This window comes from Procambarus clarkii, chromosome 37 (assembly GCF_040958095.1).
Source record: "Procambarus clarkii isolate CNS0578487 chromosome 37, FALCON_Pclarkii_2.0, whole genome shotgun sequence".
NCBI classification, from domain to species: domain Eukaryota; kingdom Metazoa; phylum Arthropoda; class Malacostraca; order Decapoda; family Cambaridae; genus Procambarus; species Procambarus clarkii.
This window is the reverse complement of record NC_091186.1, coordinates 41,923,130-41,949,821: the sequence shown is the minus strand read 5'-3', so window position 1 is coordinate 41,949,821 and position 26,692 is coordinate 41,923,130. Positions and strand designations below refer to the sequence as shown.

The following is a 26,692-nucleotide window of genomic DNA, read 5'->3' as shown; positions in this document are numbered from 1 at the left end:
GTGGGCAACACTCCACTTAGGAATGACTTGTTAAACAGGTGGAGTATTGAGTTCCCAAACACTTCACCAGTGCATTTAGTATGTCGTAGGTGATGCCATCCTCACCAGGTGCTGTAATTTTATCCTTTTCATAGCCCCCTTTACTTCCTGGGCTGTGATTGGTTCCTCATACTCGTCATCACTAGATTGTGCTCTTGTTATCCTAATCCTTCTGTCATTTTGTCGGAGGAGCTGTTCCCTGCTTACTTCTGCAGGGAGGGAGGGAGGAGGATGATGCTGCATCACTCAACTTGTGTATTAGTTCTTCAGCCTTACCTTGGGGGTCTTTGTGAGCCGCAGGTTGGGCTCTGTCCCCTTAGCTATCTGAATTTTTGCCAACACTTGTCTTGCAGATGTTTCTATTCCAATAGAGCTAGTGAACGCTAGCCCTTGTCTTTCCCTTTGTAACTCATCTGCAATGTATGTACCTTTACCTGAATTGAAAATCTAATCTAAATCTAATCTATATGCTTAGAGATATGCAAATATATATATATATATATATATATATATATATATATATATATATATATATATATATATATATATATATATATAACTGTGCTTGGGGACCCACCACCCTTAATTACCCCTACTCCAAATTAATCAACAAAAATCTGAAATTACAACCATCACACAGAAATAACCTGCACACGTAAATAACATCACATGAAACAAGAAGGTATGACAGGATGTGCAGAATACCCCCGTTGAAAAGCAGAGGTGCAACAGGAACTTCTGAGAGAAGCACACATGTGCAGTATGTGCAGTATGTGCAGTATGTGTACCACCCAGGCTGTGGTACTGCACATACTGCACAAGGATGGATTGATAAATTAATATATGGACTACTGACTTTAAACACAAGTTTATTGATTTTATTAAAAAAATATATCATATATGTTACAAAAATACTTAGGAATTTTTTCTTAGAAATTATATTGTTCTGTAAAGGAAGTAAGATTGATGGGAGTCACCTCTGACTTAATTACATAAAGTTTATTGATTTTATTACAAAAATAAATCATATTTTACATAAATAATATTTTGTTTATATTTATTTTTCTGTAAAGGAAGTAAGATTGATGGGATTCACCTCTGACTCAATTACATTATCAAAAAATAGTTTATTATCTGCTATCAGACAAATAGTGCGTTATTTTCTTCTGAACCATCATGACTTGCCCTTTTCCAACAGATTCATCTTCCTTCTTGACCATCTTCAAATTATTTCTTTCTTCTTTTCTATTTGATGGCTTCAAAATAATGGACGTCTTCGACCCTTCTAAGATATGATCTTTGGGAACCCTGATGAAGGTACTTGCTTCAGCAGTAAGTGGACACTGATGTGCTGAAAATGTGGAAAACATAACATATATAATAAATATATATTTCTTGCAAAAAATAAAACACCAAAATCACAGAAATTTGGAACCATAGTAGTCTGTAGACAGAGGCCACCAGGCATTACAACAATCGGTAGACAGAGACCAAGAAGGGCAATTGTGGTGCCACAATGGTTTCCAAGAATCCTAGCATAGATTATTTGTTAAAATTGGTTTACTTTTACCAAGGGGCCATTTGGAGGTAGGCCCACCCCAGTACCCACTGTGTGTGTATTCTTCCAAATAGTGTAGAGGTGCCATAGGCACAATCAGAGCACTGTATAAACATCAGGGGTCCGTGCATGGTTGTTCAACGTCCTACCAGCGACTATAAGAAATATTGACGGAACAACCGTGGACATCTTCAAGAGAAAACTGGACTGTTTTCTAAGAGAAGTTCCAGATCAGCCGAGCTGTGGTGGGTATGTGGCCCTGCGGGCCGCTCTAAGCAACAGCCTGGTGGACAAAACACTCACAATTTGAGCCTTGCCTTGGGCCGGGCTTGGGAAGTAGAAGAACTCCCAGAACCCCATCAAGCAGGTGTAATGTACTCAGGTAACTAGTGCCCAGACACAGAAACTAGACACCTCTAGACACCAAACTAGACACAGACACTAGACAGAGTTCCACATAAGAGGTTGTTCTGGAAACTGGAAAATATTGGAGGAGTGACAGGTACGCTTCTAACATGGATGAAAAATTTTCTGACTGATAGAAAAATGAGGGCTGTGATCAGAGGCAATGTATCGGACTGGAGAAATGTCACAAGTGGAGTACCACAGGGTTCAGTTCTTGCACCAGTGATGTTTATTGTCTACATAAATGATCTACCAGTTGGTATACAGAATTATATGAACATGTTTGCTGATGATGCTAAGATAATAGGAAGGATAAGAAACTTAGATGATTGTCATGCCCTTCAAAAAGACCTGGACAAAATAAGTACATGGAGCGCCACTTGGCAAATGGAATTTAATGTTAATAAATGCCATGTTATGGAATGTGGAATAGGAGAACACAGACCCCACACAACCTATATATTATGTGAGAAATCTTTAAAGAATTCTGATAAAGAAAGAGATCTAGGGGTGGTTCTAGATAGAAAACTATCACCTGAGGACCACATAAAGAATATTGTGCGAGGAGCCTATGCCACGCTTTCTAACTTCAGAATTGCTTTTAAATACATGGATGGCGATATACTAAAGAAATTGTTCACGACCTTTGTTAGGCCAAAGCTAGAATATGTAGCAGTTGTGTGGTGCCCATATCTTAAGAAGCACATCAACAAACTGGAAAAGGTGCAAAGACATGCTACTAAGTGGCTCCCAGAACTGAAGGGCAAGAGCTACGAGGAGAGGTTAGAGGCATTAAATATGCCAAAACTAGAAGACAGAAGAAAAAGAGGTGATATGATCACTACATACAAAATAGTAACAGGAATTGATAAAATGGATAGGGAAGATTTCTTGAGACCTGGAACATTAAGAACAAGAGGTCATAGATATAAACTAGCTAAACACAGATGCCGAAGAAATATAAGAAAAATTCACTTTCGCAAACAGAGTGGTAGACGGTTGGAACAAGTTAGGTGGTGGAGGCCAAGACCGTCAGTAGTTTCAAAGCGTTATATGACAAAGAGTGCTGGGAAGACGGGACACCACGAGCGTAGCTCTCATCCTGTAACTACACTTAGGTAATTACACTTAGGTAATTACCTCTACTGTAAGATAACTAGTGGGAAAATGCAAGTAATGCAATCTAACAAGTGAACAAAACAAATTAAGAGTGCGACACGTGGTAGCAACACTGCCACTATGAAAACACCCACTACTCCATCGACCGGGATAATTTTTTAGCAAGAGGAGGAGGAGAAGAATGGCTAAAAATGACCAGACTCTTCCACCAACTCGGTCAAATGCTAGAGAGGACGCAAACACAGTGGCCTCCTTACCAGAGCCTCAGATATTATCACGAAGTAAGGCATCCAGCACTTTCACTAACACGATAACATCATTTATATTTGCCAACATCCAGGGTATAAGAACACGCAAATCCAACAAAGTTCACTTTATAGATGGTCTCCTTCATGAGGCAAATGCAGTGTTTGCAGCCCTAACAGAAACCCACACAAAGGACTACCATGATGGTGAAATATGGATCTCAGAGTACAATCTTTTCATATGTGATGGAAACACCGGCTTCAGGGTGGGGTCAGCCTCTACATCAAAGACACACTCATCTGTACTGAGCTGCTAAACACCTCAAATGATATGGTGGAAGTGCTGATAATCAAAATAGAGATCCTAAATGTACTTATTGTCCTTGTATATATGTCACCGGAGGCAAACCCTCAGCAGTTTAAACACCAACTAATGAAAATAGAACACTGCTTGGAAAACCTCACAAATCCAGCTCCGATCATCATCCTGCTTGGGGACTTCAACCTACGGCACCTGAAATGGAAGCACCTGGCTAATACAGTAATATCAGAAAGAATACCAGGAAGTAGCCTAAATGAACAGGCACATGCAAATGACCTGCTACGGATGTGCGACAGGTTTGCCTTAAACAAGCAAATAGTAGAACCAACTAGGAAGGAGAACACGCTGGACCTCATTTTCACTAATAATGATGAATTGATCAGAAACATAATGATTACAAATACCTGTTACTCAGATCACAACTTAATTGAAGTTATGACAACCATGGGGAATAGATCTTCAAAACCAGTCCAGATTCCCGGTGGAGGAGATTTCAGCAAATTCAACTTCAATAATAAACAGATAAACTGGGAGCAAATAAACAAGGACTGCACAGAAATAAACTGGGAAGAACAGCTAGAAAATGCATATCTGAACCAGTGCCTGGAAAAAATAAGCTCAGTAGCACTAAAAATATGTTTAAACCGCATACCCCTAAGAAAAAAGAGGAAGAGATGCAGATTGGAACGAGAACGTCGTTCCCTATATAGGCAAACAAAGCGAATCGCGGAACAACTTGAGAGTCGCACCCTATCTCAAGAACGGCGAAGAAGGTTATGTAGAGAAATAGAAACAATTGAACTCAAGCTACAAGAATCATACAAAACCCAGGAGAGGCAAAGAGAGCAAAAGGCCATCAGTGAAATAGAGAGGAATCCGAAATATTTTGTCTCCTATGCAAAATCAAGATCAAAAACCACATCTAGTATTGGGCCCCTGCGAAAGGGAGATGGAACTTTCACCGATGACAACAAAGAAATGAGCGAGCTACTGAGGAAGCAATACGACTGTTTTCTGCGAGCCATTAAACGCACTAAAGATTTCTAACCAAAATGAGTTTTTCATGGATATGATACCAACATCAAATCATATATCAGACGTCACCCTATCCCCACTGGATTTTGAAGAAGCCATAAACAGTATGCCTATGCACTCTGCACCAGGCCCGGATTCTTGGAACTCCATATTCATCAAGAACTGTAAAAAACCACTATCACAGGCCCTCCACATTATGTGGAGACAAAGCCTAGATACTGGCATTATCCCTGATATACTAAAAACAGCAGAGATAGCACCAATTCATAAAGGAGGAAATAAGGCAGAGGCAAAAAATTAGACCGAGAGCACTAACATCGCACATCATAAAAATTTTTGAGAGTGCTAAGAAGTAAGATCACAAAATACATGGAATCACAGCATCTGCATAACCCCGGACAACATGGTTTCAGAACAGGGCGCTCTTGCCTGTCGCAGTTGCTGGACCACTATGATATGGCATTAGATGCTATGGAAGACAAACAAAATGCTGATGTAATTTACAAAGATTTCGCAAAAGCTTTTGATAAATGACCATGGTGTTATTGCACATAAAATGCGTTCAAAAGGAATTACCGGAAAAATAGGTAGATGGATCTACAATTTCCTGACTAACAGAACACAATGTGTAATAGTCAACAAAATAAAATCCAGCCCATCAACCGTGAAGAGCTCAGTCCCCCAAGGTACTGTGTTTGCTCCAGTATTTTTTATCCTCATATCGGACATAGACAAGAACACAACCTATAGCACTGTATCATCCTTTGCAGATGACACTAGGATCTTCATGAGAGTAGGCAACATAGAGGACACAGCAAACCTCCAATCAGATGTAGATCAGGTCTTTCTATGGGCTACAGAAAATAATATGGTGTTTAACGAATATTAGTTCCAGCTCATGCGCTATGGACAAAATGAAAATATAAAAACGGCAACCACGTAAAAAACTCAGGCAAATCATAACATAGAACGAAAAGGCAATGTCAAGGATCTGGGTGTACTCATGTCTGAAGACTTTACCTTTAAAGAATATAATAAAGTAGCCGTCACAACTGCAAGAAAAATGACAGGTTGGATAACAAGAACTTTTCACACTAGAGATCCTATACCGATGATGATACTTTTCAAAATGCTTGTGCTCTCTAGAGTGGAGTACTGCTGCACAATGACAGCCCCTTTCAAAGCTGGAGAAATTGCTGACCTGAAGAGCGTGCAGAGAATCTTTACTGCTAGAATCTACTCAGTAAACCATCAGTAAAAATTATTACTCAGTAAAAAAAGTAACACATCTAAACTATTGGGATCGACTAAAGAGCCTAAATCTGTACTCCCTTGAGCGCAGGCGGGAGAGATACATAATAATTTACACGTGGAAAATATTAGAGGGGCTGGTCCCAAACCTGCACACAGAAATAACATCACATGAGACCAGAAGACATGGCAGGATGTGCAGAATACCCCCGTTGAAAAACAGAGGTGCAACTAGTACTCTGAGAGAGAACTCTATCAACATCAGAGGCCTGAGACTGTTCAACACGCTTCCGCTACACATAAGGGGCATAACTGGCAAACCCCTCACAGTGTTCAAGAGAACTGGATAAGCACCTCCAAAGGATACCTGATCAACCAGGCTGTGACTCATACGTCAGGCTGCGAGCAGCCGCATCCAACAGCCTGGATGATCAGTCCAGCAACCAGGAGGCCTGGTCGACGACCGGGCCGCGGGGACACTAAGCCCCGGAAGCACCTCAAGGTACTTGCCCTACCATCTCCATGATTTGATGCTCTGCAAATACAGCACACATCAATTCATTGCACACTTTTATAATAATTATTTGAGAATATATAACAAGTACTTTATATTTAAATTTTTTTTTTTATATTTGTAGCTATACAATATTTGTATCCCTGGTTTCCATACAGTATATTCTAAACAAAATATATATTAACAAAACACATCACAACAAATAGTTGACAGCTGGTAGACTGCCAAACAACAAAAAGAGCTTTGAATATATGATCAGATATTCTTGAGATGGGACAGGAACCAAAGACTCGCCAGGTCCAAAAAGCACACTTGAAGCCTCCCCAAAACCTCCATTCATTCATTCACAAACTTCTCCCAAGACCATAATGAATTAATGAATGAATGCATGATGGTCTTTCCCCCAAGACCAAATGATCCAAGGTATGATCCAAATATGGAAATATATTCCCCAAAGATCAAAATATTCAAGATATGATCAAAATATTCAATCAAAACTAGTGACATCAAATCAGCTTATAGAGTGGGTATCAAATCAACAGGAGGGTATAAATAACAGGAGAATTTGAGTTAAACTAGATAGCTGCTTCCGCAAGTCAGACCTTTTCAAATCTGCACTCTCTAGTAAATCAAATGTTTATGTGAATAAATGTCTGACCAGGTTCAGACAAAATCTCTTATTTAAACTGCGGGGTTTCTGGAAAAATTCCTCTGTAATTAAACATTGTTTTGTGGGAGACAATACAATTATAGCTAGGGGGACTGACACTGGAAAAACCTATTTTATAACAACTGAAGCTCACCTCAATTCTCCTGAATGACTGTGGGATAGCTGCTGAATAACCAGAGTTCAAATTATAACCTCATTTAACTACCAATGTGTACTTTAGCTGTGCCTTTCCTTCCAAAAGGTTTTAACTTAAAAAACACCAGCGTTGAATGTAATGAAACGCCATTTTCTGGGTGAGACCCGGAGGCTCCCCGGAGCTTTACCGGCTGATATGCTAATGTCAGACTTTGGCATCAGTCATGTGTATGGAGTTCTAGGGCCTACCGGGGACCACGAGCCAGAACCTGGCCCCCTCAGAGAGGCAAGGGGAGCAATGGCCTATAGAAACCCCCGTGTGGTTGGAAGCATTCTATGTCTGCCATCGACCGGGTCAAGCATCCAGAAAGGTAAGCATTCCAAAACAAACCCCTATTCTGGTGAAAATTGCTACCTAAGTGAATAGAACTCTTCAACAGAAAACAAGGAAACTAGTGTGACGTCATACGTCACCGCGCCGCTGTCTGCGCAGCTCCCCCCTCCCCGGGAGGGGAAAGGGGGAGCCCCAGACCTCCCACGCCGGCTATCCACCCATCAGTTCTGAGGCTGGATGTCAAAACACGCGAAAAACGCCGACCGGAGGGAGGGAGGGTTGCCGGGGAGCCTCCGGGTCTCACCCAGAAAATGGCGTTTCATTACATTCAACGCTGGTTTTCTGGGGGGAGCCCCGTCGGCTCCCCGGAGCTAACTACCCACAGAGGAAGGTCAAAGGGACAAAACCGGGAGGCGGACACCACGCACCCCTCAAGGAGGCGAGACAACCGGCAGCAAACGCCAACCCAAGGCGCCACAGCCCCGAAAATCCCGGGAACACGAGAACCACGAGCAGCAAGGCCCCTGCACGAACACCAAAAATCCATGCCCGAAAGACTGCAAGGCCACGTCGCCCAGACGGCAGCGAGAGCAGCGAAGCCACGAACGCCACAGGCATGAGGGAAGAACACAGGCAGCTTAGCCGCAAGAACACGGCTGACCACCCGGGACACCATCACCCGCGAATCGGGAAGAACAGAACCGGATCAACGCAAAACGCGCTCCGGACCCAAACGCCGTGGCACGCAAACAACAGCAGAGGGCCGCCACTGAACACAAAAACGACACACCCCCGGCCCGACCAACGAAGCACCAACAAACCCTGGACCCCTCCAGAATGCAGCAGCCCCACCCCGCGCCAGAAAAGATGGAGACTGCTGCCATCAAACAACCAAAACGCTAAAACCGAAGGAGCAAGAAAACACAGCGAACCGATCCCCAGAGGCAAAGGCCCAAAGGAAAGAGCCGACGAAAAAACACACCGGAACCGAAGGGGCACTACCAACCGAGTAGAAGACAGAGCACGCTGACCAGAGACCAGGATGGTGCAAGCGGCGCACGAACAGGCCGGAGGTGAAATGACGCACAAGACAGCTGACTAACGGTGCAGAAGCAACACCAAGACCGAAAGCAAGCTGAAGCGGCTCCGCCTGCGCCGCACGAAAAGAGGCGACAGTATGTGGCAAGACGACGGCCCCCAACCCCCACTAGAAAACCAAGCCGAGAGTAAACCAAGCTAACAAGAGGAACCACCTAAGATGGGACAGGAAAAGGAAGGACCGCCAAAATACCCCATACTGCCGCCAAGAGAAGCACGCAGGTGGGACACCAACCACGAAGCCACCCGACCACCAACCGGAGGCGAGACCACGAGGCAGAACATAAGCAGCCCCGACAAGGCCCCCCCCGAGCCCAGGAAAAAGGCGGAGCCGTGAGAAGATCTCGGGCGCGACCACCGAAACCCAGGCGGCACAAGGAGATGGAATGTCTGCCGAACAGAAAAAACTCCCCGAAGCATGCAAGCCCGCCAGGAGTTCAGAAACGACGGGTCCGACGCGAGACATCGCAAGAACCCCCCCCCCAAAAAAAAATAAAACAACAACAACCGGCAGGGCAAGATAGAAAAACCAAAGAAGGCGGAAGGGTCGCCGCCAGAACAGGACCCGAACCAAGGGGCACGAACAACTGCAACAGACCGAGACAAAGAAGCACATCACAGGACACAGGCTGACCAACGCCTAAGAACACACGCAGAACATCCCTGCTGCAGAAGAGGCAGGAGGAAAGAGCAGAAGCACAAAAAAAAAAAACCAGGAGAACAACCAGGGGTGGACAATCAGGCAGGGACAAAATCCCCAGGCACAAAACGGCAGCAAAGTGCCACTCCACAACCGGACACAGGAACAAGGACACGCCACCGTGAAACACGGTACCAATGCACACGTGCAGCAGCAGCAGCAACAGGCACCACTGCAACATGCAACATGTAAATAGCAACTCCCCTCTGCAAAGGCAGAGAACGGAGCAGGCAGACCCCAGACAGGGCCAACGGAGACACGACAAAACCCTGCAGGCCCAGAAACCTGCACCAGGTGACCGACGGCGGAGAAACCCGCTCGATACCTGCTGGATGAGGTACTGGGAGCTCTTTTACACCTCAAGCCCGGCCCAAGGTCAGGCCAGACCGGCCAGAGGATGGCCCAACAGGCAGCTGCTAGGAGCAGTCCACCGGCCCACATACCCCCACAACCAGGACGGGCCGGAACTGCCATACGAAAACAGGCCAGTGCGCCCTGGAAGTCCACGGACGAACCAGCAAGAAGGCTTATGCTCGCAAGTAGGTCGTGTAACAAGCACAGACCACTGATGGTAATACAGTGTTCCCCAAAAGTGCCAATAGCACCACTGCACTCCACTGGTACTATCCCGCAAGTTCTACCAGATAGGCGGGACCCAAGAGCCAGAGCTCAAATCCTGCAAGCACAGCCAGGAGCCTCACCAGGTGAGTACAGAACCAACCCTACAACCCCCACACCTCACAACATTAAAAAAGGTGGGTCCCCTGAATGACTCCAGCATAGGTTGGACATGCACATGAGGGGGACAGGAAGGGGTGATAAAGGGACAGTCACTGGTGTGCGAACGGTCTCAGTCGTACAAAATTATACCTAAATAAAGACAGGTATAGAAACACCGCCGCATCCAGCGCCCGGCCAAAAGACGCCAGACCGCAGAAACTCACCTGGCGAATGGTGGCTCGAACTTGACACGATTCAACCGCGCCCAGAAGAACTTGGGAGCACTGCCAGGTGAAGACGCCAGAGCTGGACCCTGCCGGACCCGCAGGAGAACAGGGAGAGGCGAAGGACGCGGTCCACACCCATGACACAGGGAAAACCGCGGTGTCCTCCCCACAACTGGGAACCAGGACACCCCCGGCGCAAAGGGGCACATACCGCAGCCAGGGAGAAGAACGAGAGGCGAAGCACTGTAGCAAAAAAGGGCGCAAAACCCCAGCACTGAACCACCGCCCAGACCAAAACAAACTCCACGGCGCATGCGCATAACACGCTGGCCGAACCGCACACCCTCCCTGCGGGAAGGCGCCAGCCAGGACTATTGCACGAGAAAAGGAGCCAAAAGAGGAAGCAGGAACAATAAAACCGGCCAAAGAAGCCAAGAGCCCAAAAAAAGGGAACCCAAACGGGCGACAAGTAGCCCAACCGGGCGACAAGTAGCCCAACCGGGCGACAAGTAGCCCAACCGGGCGACAAGTAGCCCAACCGGGCGACAAGTAGCCCAACCGGGCGACAAGTAGCCCAACCGGGCGACAAGTAGCCCAACCGGGCGACAAGTAGCCCAACCGGGCGACAAGTAGCCCAACAGGGCGACAAGTAGCCCAACAGGGCGACAAGTAGCCCAACAGGGCGACAAGTAGCCCAACAGGGCGACAAGTAGCCCAACAGGGCGACAAGTAGCCCAACAGGGCGACAAGTAGCCCAACAGGGCGACAAGTAGCCCAACAGGGCGACAAGTAGCCCAACAGGGCGACAAGTAGCCCAACAGGGCGACAAGTACTAGGAGCCGACAGACGTTCCAATAATGCGGGAAGTAGCGAAAAACCTTCCCGTACCCTCGAGAACACAGAAGCCAACACTAGTCCCGAAGGCACACGAAGGCGCAGGCGCACCCGAGATCAGAAGTCACGCAGAACCCCATCGAACGGGGAAAATGACAAAAACACCGTCCCAAAAAGCGGGGGAGGAAACATCCACCCACAGGACGGAACCAACCGACTCAAAGGCCAAGGAACCGAGCCCGGGGAGGGGCCGACGTCCAACAGCACGTACGGCGAATGGGGAGGAAAGACCCCACTCCGCGTAACCACAAGCCCCGCCTAGAGGGGGATAAAACCCCCCACGGGGTCTAACGGGGCCAAGGCCCCCCAAGTCAGCCCCTCCCCAGCCCTGGGAACCTACACGACAGGCCCCGGGGCCGAGCCGTTCCCCCAAAGCCCCGGCCGTACCAGAAAACTGGGGCAGCCGTGAAAACACTAAGGAAGGGAGCCCACTGGCAGACTCATACAACACGGCTGGAGGAACAGGCCCAAATGCCCCCGTCACTACCCCGGAAGGGGAATTCCCCGAGACCGCCCGAGTCTCAACACCAAACACCCCGCCCTGAACCTACAGACGGTAAGGAACCAGATGCAGGCAGGAAGGGTGAACCAGGGGAAAGACAAGGGGGCGTGGATGGAACCGAAGCAACCAACACCCCCAAGTCCCAAAACGAAATACAACGGGGCAGCCCCGGGGCTCCCGGGGAGGAAACCACGAGAACGTTGCCACCACCAAGGCTCAAGTGCAACGCCCCTGCTGCCCGCACCCGCTTTGTTAGCACAACTGGGGAACCGAGCCACAACGAGCAACCAAACTCGCAGGACACCGGGTCGTAGGTGTCACCGACCCCACAGGCAGCAGACGGAGGCAAAACAGAGAGTCACCCAGAGACAAAAGGTGAGAGCAACCCTCAAACTCGCTGGAAGCGAGGGGGGGTTCTGGGGTCACATCCATCGGACCCGCGCGCCCCCAGGGGTTTCCCAGGGTCCCGAGCGTTTACTTTAAGAGGACTCGCGCTCAGGTAATCCCAGGCAGGGTACTGCTAACCGGCACCCAAGCTACCAAACAACTTTCTAAGAGCTGAACCCCCGGGACGTGTACACTCACGGGGACCTAGCAGGGGGTACCACCAGAAATACTCAGAACACAAGGGACACAAGGGGCAAGAACGAAGGCAGACCCCCCCACCAGGTATATAAACAAAAGAAAAAGAAAACCCCGCAAGAGGACAGCGTACCCAAGCGGAACAGAGCCGGCCGCTATGATTGGTAAAGACAAGCTGCACAGTACCCCGCGCCCCACCAGTGCAAACACTGCCCCTTACTCGAAGGCGAACAAGGGAGACAGAACACCCGAGCACACAAAGAGCGGCCGAAAACCAAGCAGTAAACGGCCAAGCAGGGGCAGGACCCAAGGAACTTGTGGAAGGTGGCCCCAAGCCCCAAGGGCAGTACTTACAGGGCACCTAGGGAAGGGAACCCTAGGCGCATGCAGCCCGAGTACTGAAGAATCACACCCGGCTCACGCACCACCTAGAAAACAGACACCACACTAGGTACAGTGCTGAAACAACCACTGGAGCCGGAGCACATAACCATTGCCTATAGCATCAGCCGAAGAACTGATGGGTGGATAGCCGGCGTGGGAGGTCTGGGGCTCCCCCTTCCCCCTCCTGGGGAGGGGGGAGCTGCGCAGACAGCGGCGCGGTGACGTATGATGTCACACTAGTTTCCTTGTTTTCTGTTGAAGAGTTCTATTCACTAGTTCGGCTTAGGTAGCAATTTTCACCAGAATAGGGGTTTGTTTTGGAATGCTTACCTTTCTGGATGCTTGACCCGGTCGATGGCAGACATAGAATGCTTCCAACCACACGGGGGTTTCTATAGGCCATTGCTCCCCTTGCCTCTCTGAGGGGGCCAGGTTCTGGCTCGTGGTCCCCGGTAGGCCCTAGAACTCCATACACATGACTGATGCCAAAGTCTGACATTAGCATATCAGCCGGTAAAGCTCCGGGGAGCCGACGGGGCTCCCCCCAGAAAAAAAATGGGTCTTTATTATTGTCTCTTTTTTTTCTTTTTTTACTTCCTTGTTCCACAGTACACTGGCTTTGCCTGTGTCCTCTAGTATAAACTTTATCATCCAGTGTACCTGAGTGTATCTCAATTTAATCTACCACATTTTGTTTTAGTGTTTTAGTGTAACTTTAATATTAAACTAGAGTGTACTTATTATATTATAGTAAGTAAGCTATTCATTTTATAGATTTCATAATTGCTTTTTGACTTTTATTGGTCATCCATTGTTATTAATTATTCTAGTTCATTTTTACTTTAAGTTCCAATAAGTTTTCATTACTTAAATTACCATTAAGTTTATATTACTTTACAATTTTTAAATCTTTAAAATTTATAACTAAAACTGGACAAACTGCAGGAATGGCCCAAGAATATATTCACCAGTTGATTGATAGTTGAAACACGGGACCATAGAGCCAATCCTCAACCCCTGCAAACACAACTAGGTGAGTACAAGTTTTGCTTAGAAATCGAAGAATGAGTTTTGATTACTTGTCACAGTTGTATCTTGAGAAAGTCGGTGTTTCTTCATTTTTTTCAAGGACTTATCCTCTTGCTCTACATTCTTGTCTTTCGCTTCCCTGATCTTCCTATTTTGATTTTCCTGAATGTGAACTGAAAATAAGGAAAACCTGAATAAAATATATATCCTCATTAAACAAAAATTGTGTTTCTCTACAGCTGCAGCTACAGATAACACACAGCCACTCTACTTGAATTAATGCACATGCTACACACACAAACACAATACTTCAAATCTACAAAAGTGACAGTAGAGAAGACCCACTCAATTATAGACCTGTATCATTGACAAGTGTAATAGTCAAAATATTGGAAAAAGTAACAAAAACTAAATGGGTAGAACACTGGGGGAGAAATGATATAATATCAGACAGACAGTATGGTTTTTGATCTAGAAGATCCGGTGTATCGAATTTACTCGGTTTCTATGATCGAGCAACAGATTTTACAGGAAAGAGATGGTTGGGTTGACTGCATCTATCTGGACCTAAAAAACGCTTTTGATAGAGTTCCACATAAAGAGGTTGTTCCGGAAACTGGAAAATATTGGAGGGGTGACAGGTAAGCTTCTAACATGGATGAAAACTTTTCTGACTTACAGGAAAATGAGGGCAGTAATCAGAGGCAATGTATCAGACTGGAGAAATGTTACAAGTGGAGTACCACAGGTACATAAACCTGTGGTACATAAACCTGTCTACATAAACAATCTACCAGATGAAATACAGAATTATATGAACATGTTTGCTGATGATGCTAAGATAATAGGAAGAACAAGAAACTTAGATGATTGGCATGCCCTTCAAGATGACCTGGACAAAATAAGTGTATGGAGCACCACTTGGCAAATGGAATTTAATGTGAATAAATGTCATGTTATGGAATGTGGAATAGGAGAACATAGACCCCACACAACCTATAAATTATGTGAGAAATCCTTAAAAAATTCTGATAAAAAAAGAGAGATCTAGGGATGGTTCTAGATAGAAAAGTATCACCTGAGGACCACATAAAGAATGTTGTGCGAGGAGCCTATGCTACTTTTTCTAACTTCATAATTGCTTTTAAATACATGGATGGTAAAATACTAAAGAAATATTTCTATATAAATGTACAAAAAAATATTTCTTAATGTTAATCCGGATCTGAAATTCTTCCTGGCCATGTAATAGAACCCCAATAAATCAATATGAAAATATATTTAAAAATTCTTTGATAAACGGATGAGACTTTGTTGGGTAAAGAAGGCATGAACTTCAGGTTCATGCTTGTTCAACATTTCTCTTGTTAACAAGAGAAATGTTGAACAAGAATACTTGCATAATAGACAAAACCCAAGATTCAAGAAGATTACAAATTCTTGAGGCAATTCACATAAGAATAGAGCGACCTACCATGAACACCCAAATCACGGAACTATTTACTCTACCCACCATGAGAGTAAGGACAAGACAAGAATATATCGATGCCAACACAGAAGACAATGTCCAACATAACAGGCCAATTACACTGGATTAATCTGTGTTTAGATAGGAGATGCCTCGTATGGGCCAATAAGCCTTCTGCAGCCCCTATGTTTATCCCTTATGTATCCCCCCATGTTTTCACCTTCATTGTATTATCACCTGACCTAATGCGGGTATAAAATCAACTAGTATTATAAGATCTGTTCACTTGAGAATGAACCATGGAGGTTCGAAACGTCGTGCAAACTATACAATTAAGTGTAATACACTCTATAGTAAATCACTTCTTTTCTTCACCTTAAAAGTACGAAAATGAGTTTTGGAGAACTCCTATTTCAATTAAGCCCTGATGCTAAGAAAATAGAGGGATAGAAGCCCTAAACCAGAAAATAATAAATACAGAATATGCGGTCATATTCAATGATATATATATATATATATATATATATATATATATATATATATATATATATATATATATATATATATATATATATATATGTCGTACCTAATAGCCAGAACGCACTTCTCAGCCTACTATGCAAGGCCCGATTTGCCTAATAAGCCAAGTTTTCATGAATTAATTGTTTTTCGTCTACCTAACCTAACCTAACTTTTTCGGCTACCTAACCTAACCTATAAAGATAGGTTAGGTTAGGTTAGGTAGGGTTGGTTAGGTTCGGTCATATATCTACGTTAATTTTAACTCCAATAAAAAAAAATTGACCTCATACATAATGAAATGGGTAGCTTTATCATTTCATAAGAAAAAAATTAGAGAAAATATATTAATTCAGGAAAATTTGGCTTATTAGGCAAATCGGGCCTTGCATAGTAGGCCGAGTATGATGTTCTGGCTACTAGGTACAACATATATATATATATATATATATATATATATATATATATATATATATATATATATATATATATGTCGTACCTAGTAGCCAGAACTCACTTCTCAGCCTACTATTCAAGGCCCGATTTGCCTAATAAGCCAAGGTTTCCTGAATTAATATATTTACTATAATTTTTTTCTTATGAAATGATAAAGCAACCCTTTTCTCTATGTATGAGGTCAATTTTTTTTTATTGGAGTTAAAATTAACGTAGATATATGACCGAACCTAACCAACCCTACCTAACCTAACCTAACCTATATTTATAGGTAAGGTTAGGTTAGGTAGCCAAAAAAAGCTAGGTTAGGTTAGGTTAGGTAGGTTAGGTAGACGAAAAAACATTAATTCATGAAAACTTGGCTTATTAGGCAAATCGGGCCTTGAATAGTAGGCTGAGAAGTGCGTTCTGGCTATTAGGTACGACATATATATATATATATATATATATATATATATATTTCATTTATTTATTTATTTATATACAAAAAGGTACATTGGGTTTGTGAGAATACATAGCATAGTATTTACAATTTTGTAAAGCCACTAGTATGCGCAGCGTTTCAGGCAGGTCCTTTATCTAATAGATAATTTTAATTAGGTAAATTCTAGCAGAATTAATAAAATAACAAAGACATTGCAAGAAAAAAAATGAGATGAGAGAGAATAGTAGGTATATTAAAGCACATTGGTATATTAAAGCTCTGATTGATTACACTGACAGCTTGATTGGTAATTTAAACAAGATTAATAGACACCATACAGCAGATTGACAGCACATATAAGAAGACAGCAATGATAACAATGGTAAAGATGTTCGGATTGGGTACATAAAAATTTGGAGATTGGGTAGCAATAGATACAGTGCGATTTTAAAGCAAAATGTAAAAAACTATGAAGATGAAATTAGGTACTTTTTTGTATTGTTTATGAATGACGCAAAAGTTGGACAGCTTTTAAATTCAATAGGGAGTGAGTTCCATGGACTGGGTCCGTTTGTTTATATATATATATATATATATATATATATATATATATATATATATATATATATATATATATATATATATATATATATATATATATATATATATATATAAAATTTCTTACATTCTTGAACAGACACTAGCATGCATAGCTTTTTGGGCAAGTCCTTAATCCTAATTTTAACACTCACATTCCCAGTAAGCAGCCCATATCAGCTGTCTAACTCCCAAGTACCTATTTACTGTTAGGTGAATAGGTGCATCAGGGCAAAAGAAACTGCCCATTTGTTTCAGCATCTAATAAAAATAGATCCTTGACCCTTAGGATTACAAACCCAGAGCACTGTCCACTGAGCCGTCAGGCTCTGATGTTAATTTTAATATTACTGTGAACTGGAATACATGAAATAAACTATATCAGCAGTCAAGTATAATACAACTAACAATTGAATTAATAGTGGTCCAGAACGGACTGAAACGTCTTTGTATTTTCATCTTTTTGTGTGTGGTTAGGACAACATTCTTCAGCAACATTATTGTGACTCATCAGCTGTATATAATACAACTACTTTATACAACAAATCAGTTATGTAATTGTGGAACCTAAAAACTTGTCTAAAATATATACAAGTTTTGCTTTGAATTTAAAAAACGAAGAATGAGTTTTGATTACCTTTAATAGTTGAATCTTCAGACAGTCTTCGTTTTTTCTTCATTTTCTTTAACTTAAGCTCTTGCTCCCCATTCTTTTCTTTTGCCTCACTGATGTTGATATCTTCTTGGGCATCTATATTATTTGTTGGTATCTTGTTGACACTTGATCCATTGTCCTGCATGTATGCTGAAAATTAAGAAACATGCGTAAATTTAATATGGTATCATCATTACAAAATATGTCCTCTAAAAAACTTTAATTGAAAGAAACACTGAAATGTGAAATTTGGCAGCAATGAGGAACTATGTCATTATGGGAATTTTGGTACCCATATGTAAAGGAAGTCTCATTATCTGATGACATAGACCTGATGCAAAGTAAAGTGTGTCAAAATTATTTGCACACCCTCCTCCACTATGTGATGGAGTGAAAAAAGATATGTGAATTCGGATAATTCTATAACAAATGTTCAAGATATGAGGAAATATTTCATTCAAAATGATCTGCTGCCAGAAATCTTGGTCAAATATCACCAGTTTGCTAACTGTATGTAGTAACTAAGTGATTGTAACCTATCCACCGCTGTCCACTGGATGGAGGCAGTGTGCAAGATAAACATATCAATTGTGACACTAGCTCTCCACACGTCAGTTGCTTAATTTAAAATCTGTACTCATGGTCGGTCTCGAGCCCCTTGTCAATGTGGTGATGTGCATGGAATTATGTAATTAGGTCATCAAGATTGAAACTTGCTTAGCTAAAATGAATTGCTTGGTTCAGTCCCGGAGCCAATTAATTATGTGCCTCTGCAACCATTTCCACTACTGCTAACAACATGGATATGGGATGCATAATATATGAACTAAACTACTGTACTAGGTAAATGCTTTTCATTATTGCCAACACAAAGGAACATGCAGGTTTTATGATTTTCATTGTTAGCTTATGCAAAATAATAATAATAATAATTACCAAGATAAAACAATTCGGTGAGATTATTAACATTTTTGCTTGACAGACCACTTCCTGGTAGCATGCCCTTTGTGGTATTTCTATTGCCGACCTTAAAATAGATGACAGCAACTTGCTAACCACCACCTTGTAGTTTAGAGACCTGCAATACAACAAAATAATTACAAATATAACTAAAATATTTTTAGTGTTAATTTGAACACAGTGTTCAAGAGATATGGCTTCAATTATAAAAAAAGAGATTAACTTTATGATTACAGAATATAAGATGGGATAACCATAAGCTTCTGAAACAGACAGCATCCCTCCCTCATACAGCATTGGGTACATCTGCAAAAGTGCAGAAGTACTGAAGTAGCTTAAGATGTACTTTTCTTACCTAGTTTAAGAGACCTACTGATCATTATCAGTATCATTAAATATCATATCATTAAAGTATAATTACATAACTAATGGAAATTAAAAAAATATAAAATAACACAAAAATACTTATATAATGCACATTACTGTATTATTAACATCAATAAGTACAGTATCCACCAAAATTGAAAATGTTAATACTAATTAATTATCAAATGGCTTAAAATCTGTTTATTTGTGGGAAAATTTAAAACCTAACAGAATGGATATTAATACAATATGATACAATTCTAATTGAAGAAATAACAGAATGCATGAAATACTTACAGATTTTTTCATGGCTTTAAATGATCTGCAAAGGTTTTGATGCTTAGCAGCTCTTCGACCCATTTCCTTATATTTCTCCTCCCGCTCTACATCACCCTTACGCTTTTCATCTATAAAGCTGTGTCCACAGTTGCAGAAATGTCGACGAACACTAATGGCATTACTGCAGATGGGACAACACCGCTGGAAAGGTTTCTTCTGGCCTGTAAATAAAGATAATCTGGGCAATCATAAAAAAGAGTAAAATGTTTAAAATGTAATACAGTGGTACAAAAAACACAGTAGCAGCATAATGAAAGACCACAAAGCAGTACAGTGCTACAGAAGACTGAGCGGAGAATTGTGATTGTATTATTGAGAACCTGTACAGCACCAGATTTTATTAATTACACAAGTAAACCAAATTTAATATGTTTAAATAAGAGAAGAATAATCTGGAATTTTCAATGTAAATCAAAATTGCAATTTGTGAACTGCAAATAATTGAATTGGGACTCAAATACTTATTTGACTAAGTTTTTTGATCTTCCAATAATATTAAATTAATATTCAACTTAACTAACATTTTGTGGTATTAATAAAGTTTGAAATAGATATGCAATTCTAACAGACAAAATTGACAAAACAAAATTAAGATTTTATACTCTATATCTAATGATAATATGAACTTACACCCAAATAAAATTAAAAACATACAAAAATAAAATTTAAAGAATATATTATAAACAAATCACAATTATAATGTAACTTACTTGAATTACTGGAAGCCATTGCTGTAATGTTCTCTCAGATAGAATTGTTGACAATGTTGTAATGTTGCAATTGATAATGTTGTCTGATTTAAATTTTACCTAAAAAAAACAAAAATAAATTATTAACAGATATACAATAGCATCAGTTTAGTTTAATTATAAAAAAACAAAAATGCATATTTTTCATATATATTTTTTCATGCATATTTTTCTACCTTGCATATAAATGCAAGGTAGAATGCATATATGCACCACTAGGATGGTGGTGCATGTATTTTATAACACATTTGAACAATGAAACTCTACAGATGATACAGAAGACACAAGTAAATTGGCACTGTAGGAGACATTGAAAAAACAGAAATAACATGATTTTAACAGTGATAAGTTACAGGTGCTGAAGTATGGTAGAAACGAGGAACTTAAATGAAACAAGGAACACAGGACACAATCACACCTACTCTATGAAGGAAAAAAAAACATGCAAGAGATCTGAGAATTATGACGTCTGACGACCTCACACTTTGTGAACATAACCGAGCAAATATAGTGGCGGCCAGAAAAATAATGGAATGGTTTATGAGACTTAAAATTCAAACACCCCACCCACAGTAATGCTAATACTATTCAAATAACTGGTGCTGTCCCATCTTGAGTATTGCTCGGTACTGACTCCCCCTTTCTGAACAGGAGAAATCTCTGAATTAGAGGAAATAAAGAGACCATAAACAGCAAACATATAAATGATAAAACATCTAAATAATTGGGACCGTCTCAAAGCTCTCAAAATGTACTCTCTGGACAGGAGACAAGAATGGTATCAAATAATACATATATGTAAGATACTAGAGGGCCAGGTCCCAAATTTGCACAGCATAATATAACAACATACTGGAGCTAAAGATACAGAAGGAGATTAATAATAGGTGTCATAGGTACAATCAGAGAGCAGAGTCTTAACAGTAGGGGGTTCAAGGGCTGATTGCTAGGCTAGGCAAGGGTAGACTAGGCTTGGCTAGTGTTGGCTAGGTTATGCTAGGAAGAAGTAGGCTAGGCTGATTTACTCCACCAGTAATTGGCAGTCTGTCTAATTACAAGCTACCACAAGCTTCACATAGCTTCCTGGCAATATGTTAGTAATGAATAAATAAGATATATTTACTCATTATAATGTTGGTACTGAATGTACAACACGAAAAAACATAATTTTAATCTGAAAAAGTATCTTTTTATAAAGAAATTAGACGAAAATAAAGAAATGGTGACACCAAATCAAGTTGACTATCCAAGCATCGGTTAGGTTAGGTTAGGTTTGGTTTGGTTAAGTTAGGTTAGATTTGGTTAGGTTAGATTTGGTTAGGTTAGATTTGGTTAGGTTAGATTTGGTTAGGTTAGATTTGGTTAGGTTTGATTAGGTTAGGTTAGGTTAGGTCAGCCTAACATATCATATTTATTCATTACTAACGATTTGCCAGGAAGATTTGTGAAGCTTGTGTAGCTTGTGGTAGCTTGTGGTAATTAGACAGACCCGTAATTGGGGGGAAAGGGGGGGAGGGGGGAACCTCAATATAAGCCTAATTTGTTGCTTCCTGTTCTCCGACACAATAATTTATTTTACGTCAGGCTTTCAGCACAGCCGCATAAAAAACCCTGGTTATTTATTTATTAATATACGAGAAGGTACACTGGGGGTTAAGAGAGAAAATAGGAATAATGATTTTACAATCTTGCCCGAAACGCTATGCGTACTAGTGGCTTTAGGTATTGTATGTACTACCTCTATCTATAAATCAAACAGAATGTTTGTACTGTAACTCTGCATCTATGTATATATTTTTCCTAAATAAATTATTATTATTATTGTAAAGCCACTAGCACGCATAGCGTTTCGGGCAAAGATCCCGTACCCAGAAGCTGGGTATCTTTGGTTGCCCTGTGACTACTCTTATGACATTCCCTAACAGTATTGTTAAACTAATAACAATGAACAGTAGTTCAATATTACCGGAATAATCCAACTCATGTGGCCATGTTTTTGTTGTGAAGCCCGGTCGTTCAGTTCGTATACATCATACCTTCTTACGAAGGTTAGAGTCTTAAAAATGTCTTACCATTGCTAATAAATCATAAGATATAATTATTTACAATAATACACTGGTTGTTTTTGTTGATTTAGGGGCGATGACATGAGTAAACTGGTTATGTTGTGTTGATTTAGGGGCAACGAACTGTGGTTATTAGACTATGTTTTGTACATAAGCAAAAAACAAGATGTAATTCTTTTAATTATAACAATAATAACGACAAAAAGTTAATAATTAATGTACTTGTTAAGCAAAATTCGCAATATCTTAGTTTTCTTTAGGAAAAAATAATAAAAGACATCTGGAAAAAGATCTGCAGACTATGTCTTACATTTTATTCCGTTATTTACACTAAAAGAACAATTAAAGGTACACTATCGCCCGTGCCTGGTGCACGAGCACCAGGCACGGGCACCGGGAGCATCCCAGACACTGCCTTAATCGACTGAGATTAAGGCAGTGTTATTTTCATTCCTTTAGAACAAGGAAATCTCATTCTTAAACTGTATAATATGAGCTGCGCAATAATTTTTTGCTGATCTTCAATAAAGAAATTCTGGAGGGCTTGTGCAAGGATTAGGATGAGTTAGCCTAGTTTTTACTGTATATCCGTTTCTGGTTACTCAAGGGTGACAGTGGCGGGCAACACGAGAATAAATATTTGTATAAATTCCAATTTCGATCAGATCTACTTGGGGATAGTTTACAAATGTTTGCCATGAAATTTACGTTTTCTCTAATAGCCGAAGAGCTTATTTGAGAAAACAGTATGGCATTGAATCAGCGTGGTAAAACAATTGTATTATTGACACGACGAGTATAATCGACGTAGTTTTTATATATGTTGCCGGTCGAACACATCCTTATGTGACGTTTTATACTTATGTTCTTCTAGAACATTCTATTGCGAACACATTGGTACAAAAATGAAATACGTACATCGAAAACTAATGTCAGAACAGTGACAAGAGAATACACTTTTAAATATGGCCGCTCGATCGCCGATACACTAATTTCCTTTGGGGAAATTTATTTTTTCATACGCCGTTTCGCGACAATTATTTATAACTGATATAAATGTTGCAAAAGAAGTTTAGGATTAAGTAACATATTACACATTAAAAAAAATGAATACATTAATACCTAAACAGTTTGTAAATACTAGTACAGTGATAAATTGTGCCAAACATTACACAATATTATTTACTAAGAAGCGTATGACAACTCAAAACGGCATGATTTCAACAGGATTTTTTATAGTTGTCAAAAAACTCTGATTTTAATTATCAAGTATTTGTCACAATGTATTTTATATAATTATGAGGCAGTGGAACGACCAAATTGTTCTGTATTATAAATGCATAATGCTAAATTTCTATATACATAACAGTAAAATAATGACCACCTACATTTAGGGATAACTAGGAAATAGTAACTGGAAACTTTATTTGAACAAAAATTCAATACCAAATTTCTTAGATGTTTTTCTTAATATAAAGATCAACAGTAACGAATCTTATTCATTATGGACAAATTAACAAAAAAAAACCATAATTTTCATTGAGGACCATGTATTAGAGCATACTTAGTCACTTATATATTAAAAGTATTGTGTTTTTTGAAACATTGGGGTTGTAAACAAACAGAACGGCCTACCCGAAAAGTCGTAACATAAGAAGTTGTACATGTTTGCTAATTTATTTTGATAAATGATTATTACTAATTTACGACGACTATAAAGGTTTCCCCATTAGTTACATTACTGTAGTCTGACTAAATGCTACTACAAAACATATATAAATCCTGGGAAAGTCACAATGACCAGCGACATTAATACATAAAAGACTAAATAGTAACAAGAAACTGTCGGCGAACGAAAAATTCATTTCCAAATTTATTAGATGTTTTCCTAAATATAAAGATCAATGGGCTGGAATTTTCTGGATTATGGCCTAATTAAGGCAAAAATATATATATTTTTACTTGAAGAACATATATCAGAGCATAGTCAGTGAGTTATAGAATAATAAGAGTGTGGTATTTCATTGTATAACAAGAGATAGTCCATGGAAGCAAAAATAGACGTAGTTTAAGACAAAATAACGTCCAAAAACAGCCGTAGAGTCAAACGGCAACTGTTGACGTTCTTTTTAAGAGGACAGGTTGGCTAATCAATAAACCTCGGGGCTTGATCCCCACTAGTAATATATATATTGGATCTTACGTTAAGTGTGGAATTAATTAAAATCAAACGGGATAAATGATTTCTGATTCGGTGTTAGAATCGGCGCCCAACTCAACTCGGCCTCTTAGGCTACCCACGTGGTCTGGGACAATGTACATAAATTACATAAAATGGAAATTAATAAAAAAAGACAATTTACTAGCTAAATGGTTTATTCAAAACTAAACAAAATCTAAATCAAAACACTCCCTGGCTTAACACTTCCTACATGAACCGGCAATGAGTTGAACTACTGCCCTATACCAAACTCTTATAGCAACTCTACCTTGAGGCGACCAGCTAGATGTTTGTGCTAGGTCTTGGGGCCAATGATTGAGGCCACCTGCCTGGGCTGCTCCTGGAACCACACTGTCCTTCCCACATGCTCCTCTACCCAGAAGCCAGAGCAGAGTATTCTTCCGCCTAGTTTACTAAGTTACTAGCAAGGCTTAAGTTTAACAACTAATCTCTGTTGTACTGAACGACCCATATTGGTTGAATTCTTTTAACTGAAGTTAATTACACAAGCATCTTAGGGAAGGGCTATATCCGATTACAAAAGGGCTATTTGACCTTTGAGAAAATACCAAAAATATGGAGCTTTGGTGACCCTTGTGACCTCAGGTCGGCCAAATTGTTCCGCGCCCAAGTCTTGTCCCGCTAGTGACGTCACTGATGGTGACTTAACTCATTATTCTAACAATCAGGATACTCTTGATACTATAAACAGGAATATTATACAATTTGAATGAAGACTAATTTCTCTAAATTACTGAATAATGTGGAATAATTCATTATACGAAATTGTGAACAAAGGCGGCAGTTATTTTCACCGCCACTCCCCCCCCTCCCCCGGGGATTCGACCATGTGCTTGGGGTCAAGTCCCTACCCGTGGTTTCTAGAACATTCTGGATCCTTCCTACAACAACTAGTTTGTTACAATATGTGACATGTATATTATGTTCTATGATCAATCAGTGTTTTTGCTGTTATTACACTAATAATAATAATAATAATTTTTATTTAGGTAAAGGTACATACATAAAGAGATTTTACAAAGTTTGTTGGCTTTATAGATAGAGCTAGTACATACAATGCCTAAAGCCACTATTACGCAAAGCGTTTCGGGCAGGGAAAAACACTAATGACTAAAGCTTAAAACTAATGGGTAAAAAGAAAAAAATGCATTGAGTACAAATAAAAATAGAGGTAAAAGAGGGGGGAACATTGTTGAAAAAGCAGCACAAATACAATTACAAATTATTACAGAAAATTACATTCAAACAGCGTTGATTTGAAAAACAAAAAAAAAACAAAAAACATACATGGGTTGACAATAGAGGGGTAAGGTAGGTTACAGGGAATTTATTAGGTATAGCTTCGTTTTTAACTTAAGCTGGTTGAGAGAGGTACTGTCTTTAACATGGTTGGGAAGGTCATTCCACATTCTGGGCCCCTTGATTTGTAGAGCATTTCTGGTTTGATTAAGTCGTACTCTAGGAATATCAAAACTGTATTTATTTCTGGTGTGGTGCTCATGGGTTCTGTTACAACCTTCTATGAAGCTTTTGAGATCAGGATTGGCGTTATAGTTTAGTGTTTTATATATGTATAATACACATGAGAGAATGTGCAGTGACTTAATGTCTAACATATTCAGAGATTTGAGTAGGGGTACCGAGTGATGTCTGGGGCCAGAATTGGATATTGTCCTAATAGCAGCTTTGTGTTGAGTAATTAGAGGACGTAAGTGATTTTGGGTAGTAGAGCCCCAAGCACAAATACCATAGTTGAGATATGGATAGATAAGGGAGTAATAGAGTGTCACCAGGGCAGGGCGTGGTACATAATATCTGATCTTAGAAAGAATGCCCACAGTTTTTGAAACTTGTTTTGATATGTTTAGAATGTGTCCCTGGAAATTCAGCTTGTGGTCAATGAGAATGCCAAGGAATTTGCCATCTAATTTGTTACAAATTTGGGTATTGTTTATTTTGAGATTTATTTGATTAGAGGATTTATTGCCAAACAGAATATAGAAAGTTTTGTCAATGTTAAGGGTGAGTTTGTTGGCAGTTAGCCACAGATGGACTTTATTTAGCTCAGTATTTACTGTGGCATTTAGA

General features: G+C 40.6%; 1 protein-coding gene across 4 annotated transcripts; it reads right to left on the bottom strand.

Annotated features, from left to right (window-relative positions):
• Window positions 1–891: 891 nt before the first annotated feature.
• LOC123768877 (glutamic acid-rich protein-like) lies at window positions 892–24,923 on the bottom strand. Of its 4 annotated transcripts, none has more exons than XM_069337413.1 (7): window positions 24,852–24,923; window positions 20,258–20,356; window positions 19,506–19,708; window positions 18,819–18,960; window positions 17,865–18,032; window positions 13,814–13,936; window positions 892–1,390 (listed from the first exon to the last, which is right to left on the bottom strand). In XM_069337413.1, exons 4-7 carry the CDS (start codon window positions 18,880–18,882, stop codon window positions 1,170–1,172), a joined length of 576 nt encoding a protein of 191 aa, XP_069193514.1. In that variant the 5' UTR covers window positions 18,883–18,960; window positions 19,506–19,708; window positions 20,258–20,356; window positions 24,852–24,923; the 3' UTR covers window positions 892–1,169. The 4 variants fall into 4 exon arrangements, with proteins under 4 accessions (XP_069193514.1, XP_069193513.1, XP_069193515.1 ...); XM_069337412.1 differs by lacking the exon at window positions 24,852–24,923 and adding an exon at window positions 22,263–22,379; XM_069337414.1 differs by lacking the exon at window positions 24,852–24,923 and adding an exon at window positions 20,868–20,927.
• Window positions 24,924–26,692: the final 1,769 nt, after the last annotated feature.

Bases quoted from the DNA above. Each gene is read 5' to 3' on its own strand.
- LOC123768877 (XM_069337413.1), bottom strand. From the start codon at position 18,882: ATGCTACCAGGAAGTGGTCTGTCAAGCAAAAATGTTAATAATCTCACC. The intron at 18,033-18,818 runs GTAATTATTATT...CTTAATTTTCAG, and splicing joins CACCGAATTGTTTTATCTTG to CATACATGCAGGACAATGGA. The intron at 13,937-17,864 runs GTAATCAAAACT...CCTTATTTTCAG, and splicing joins TGAAGATTCAACTATTAAAG to TTCACATTCAGGAAAATCAA.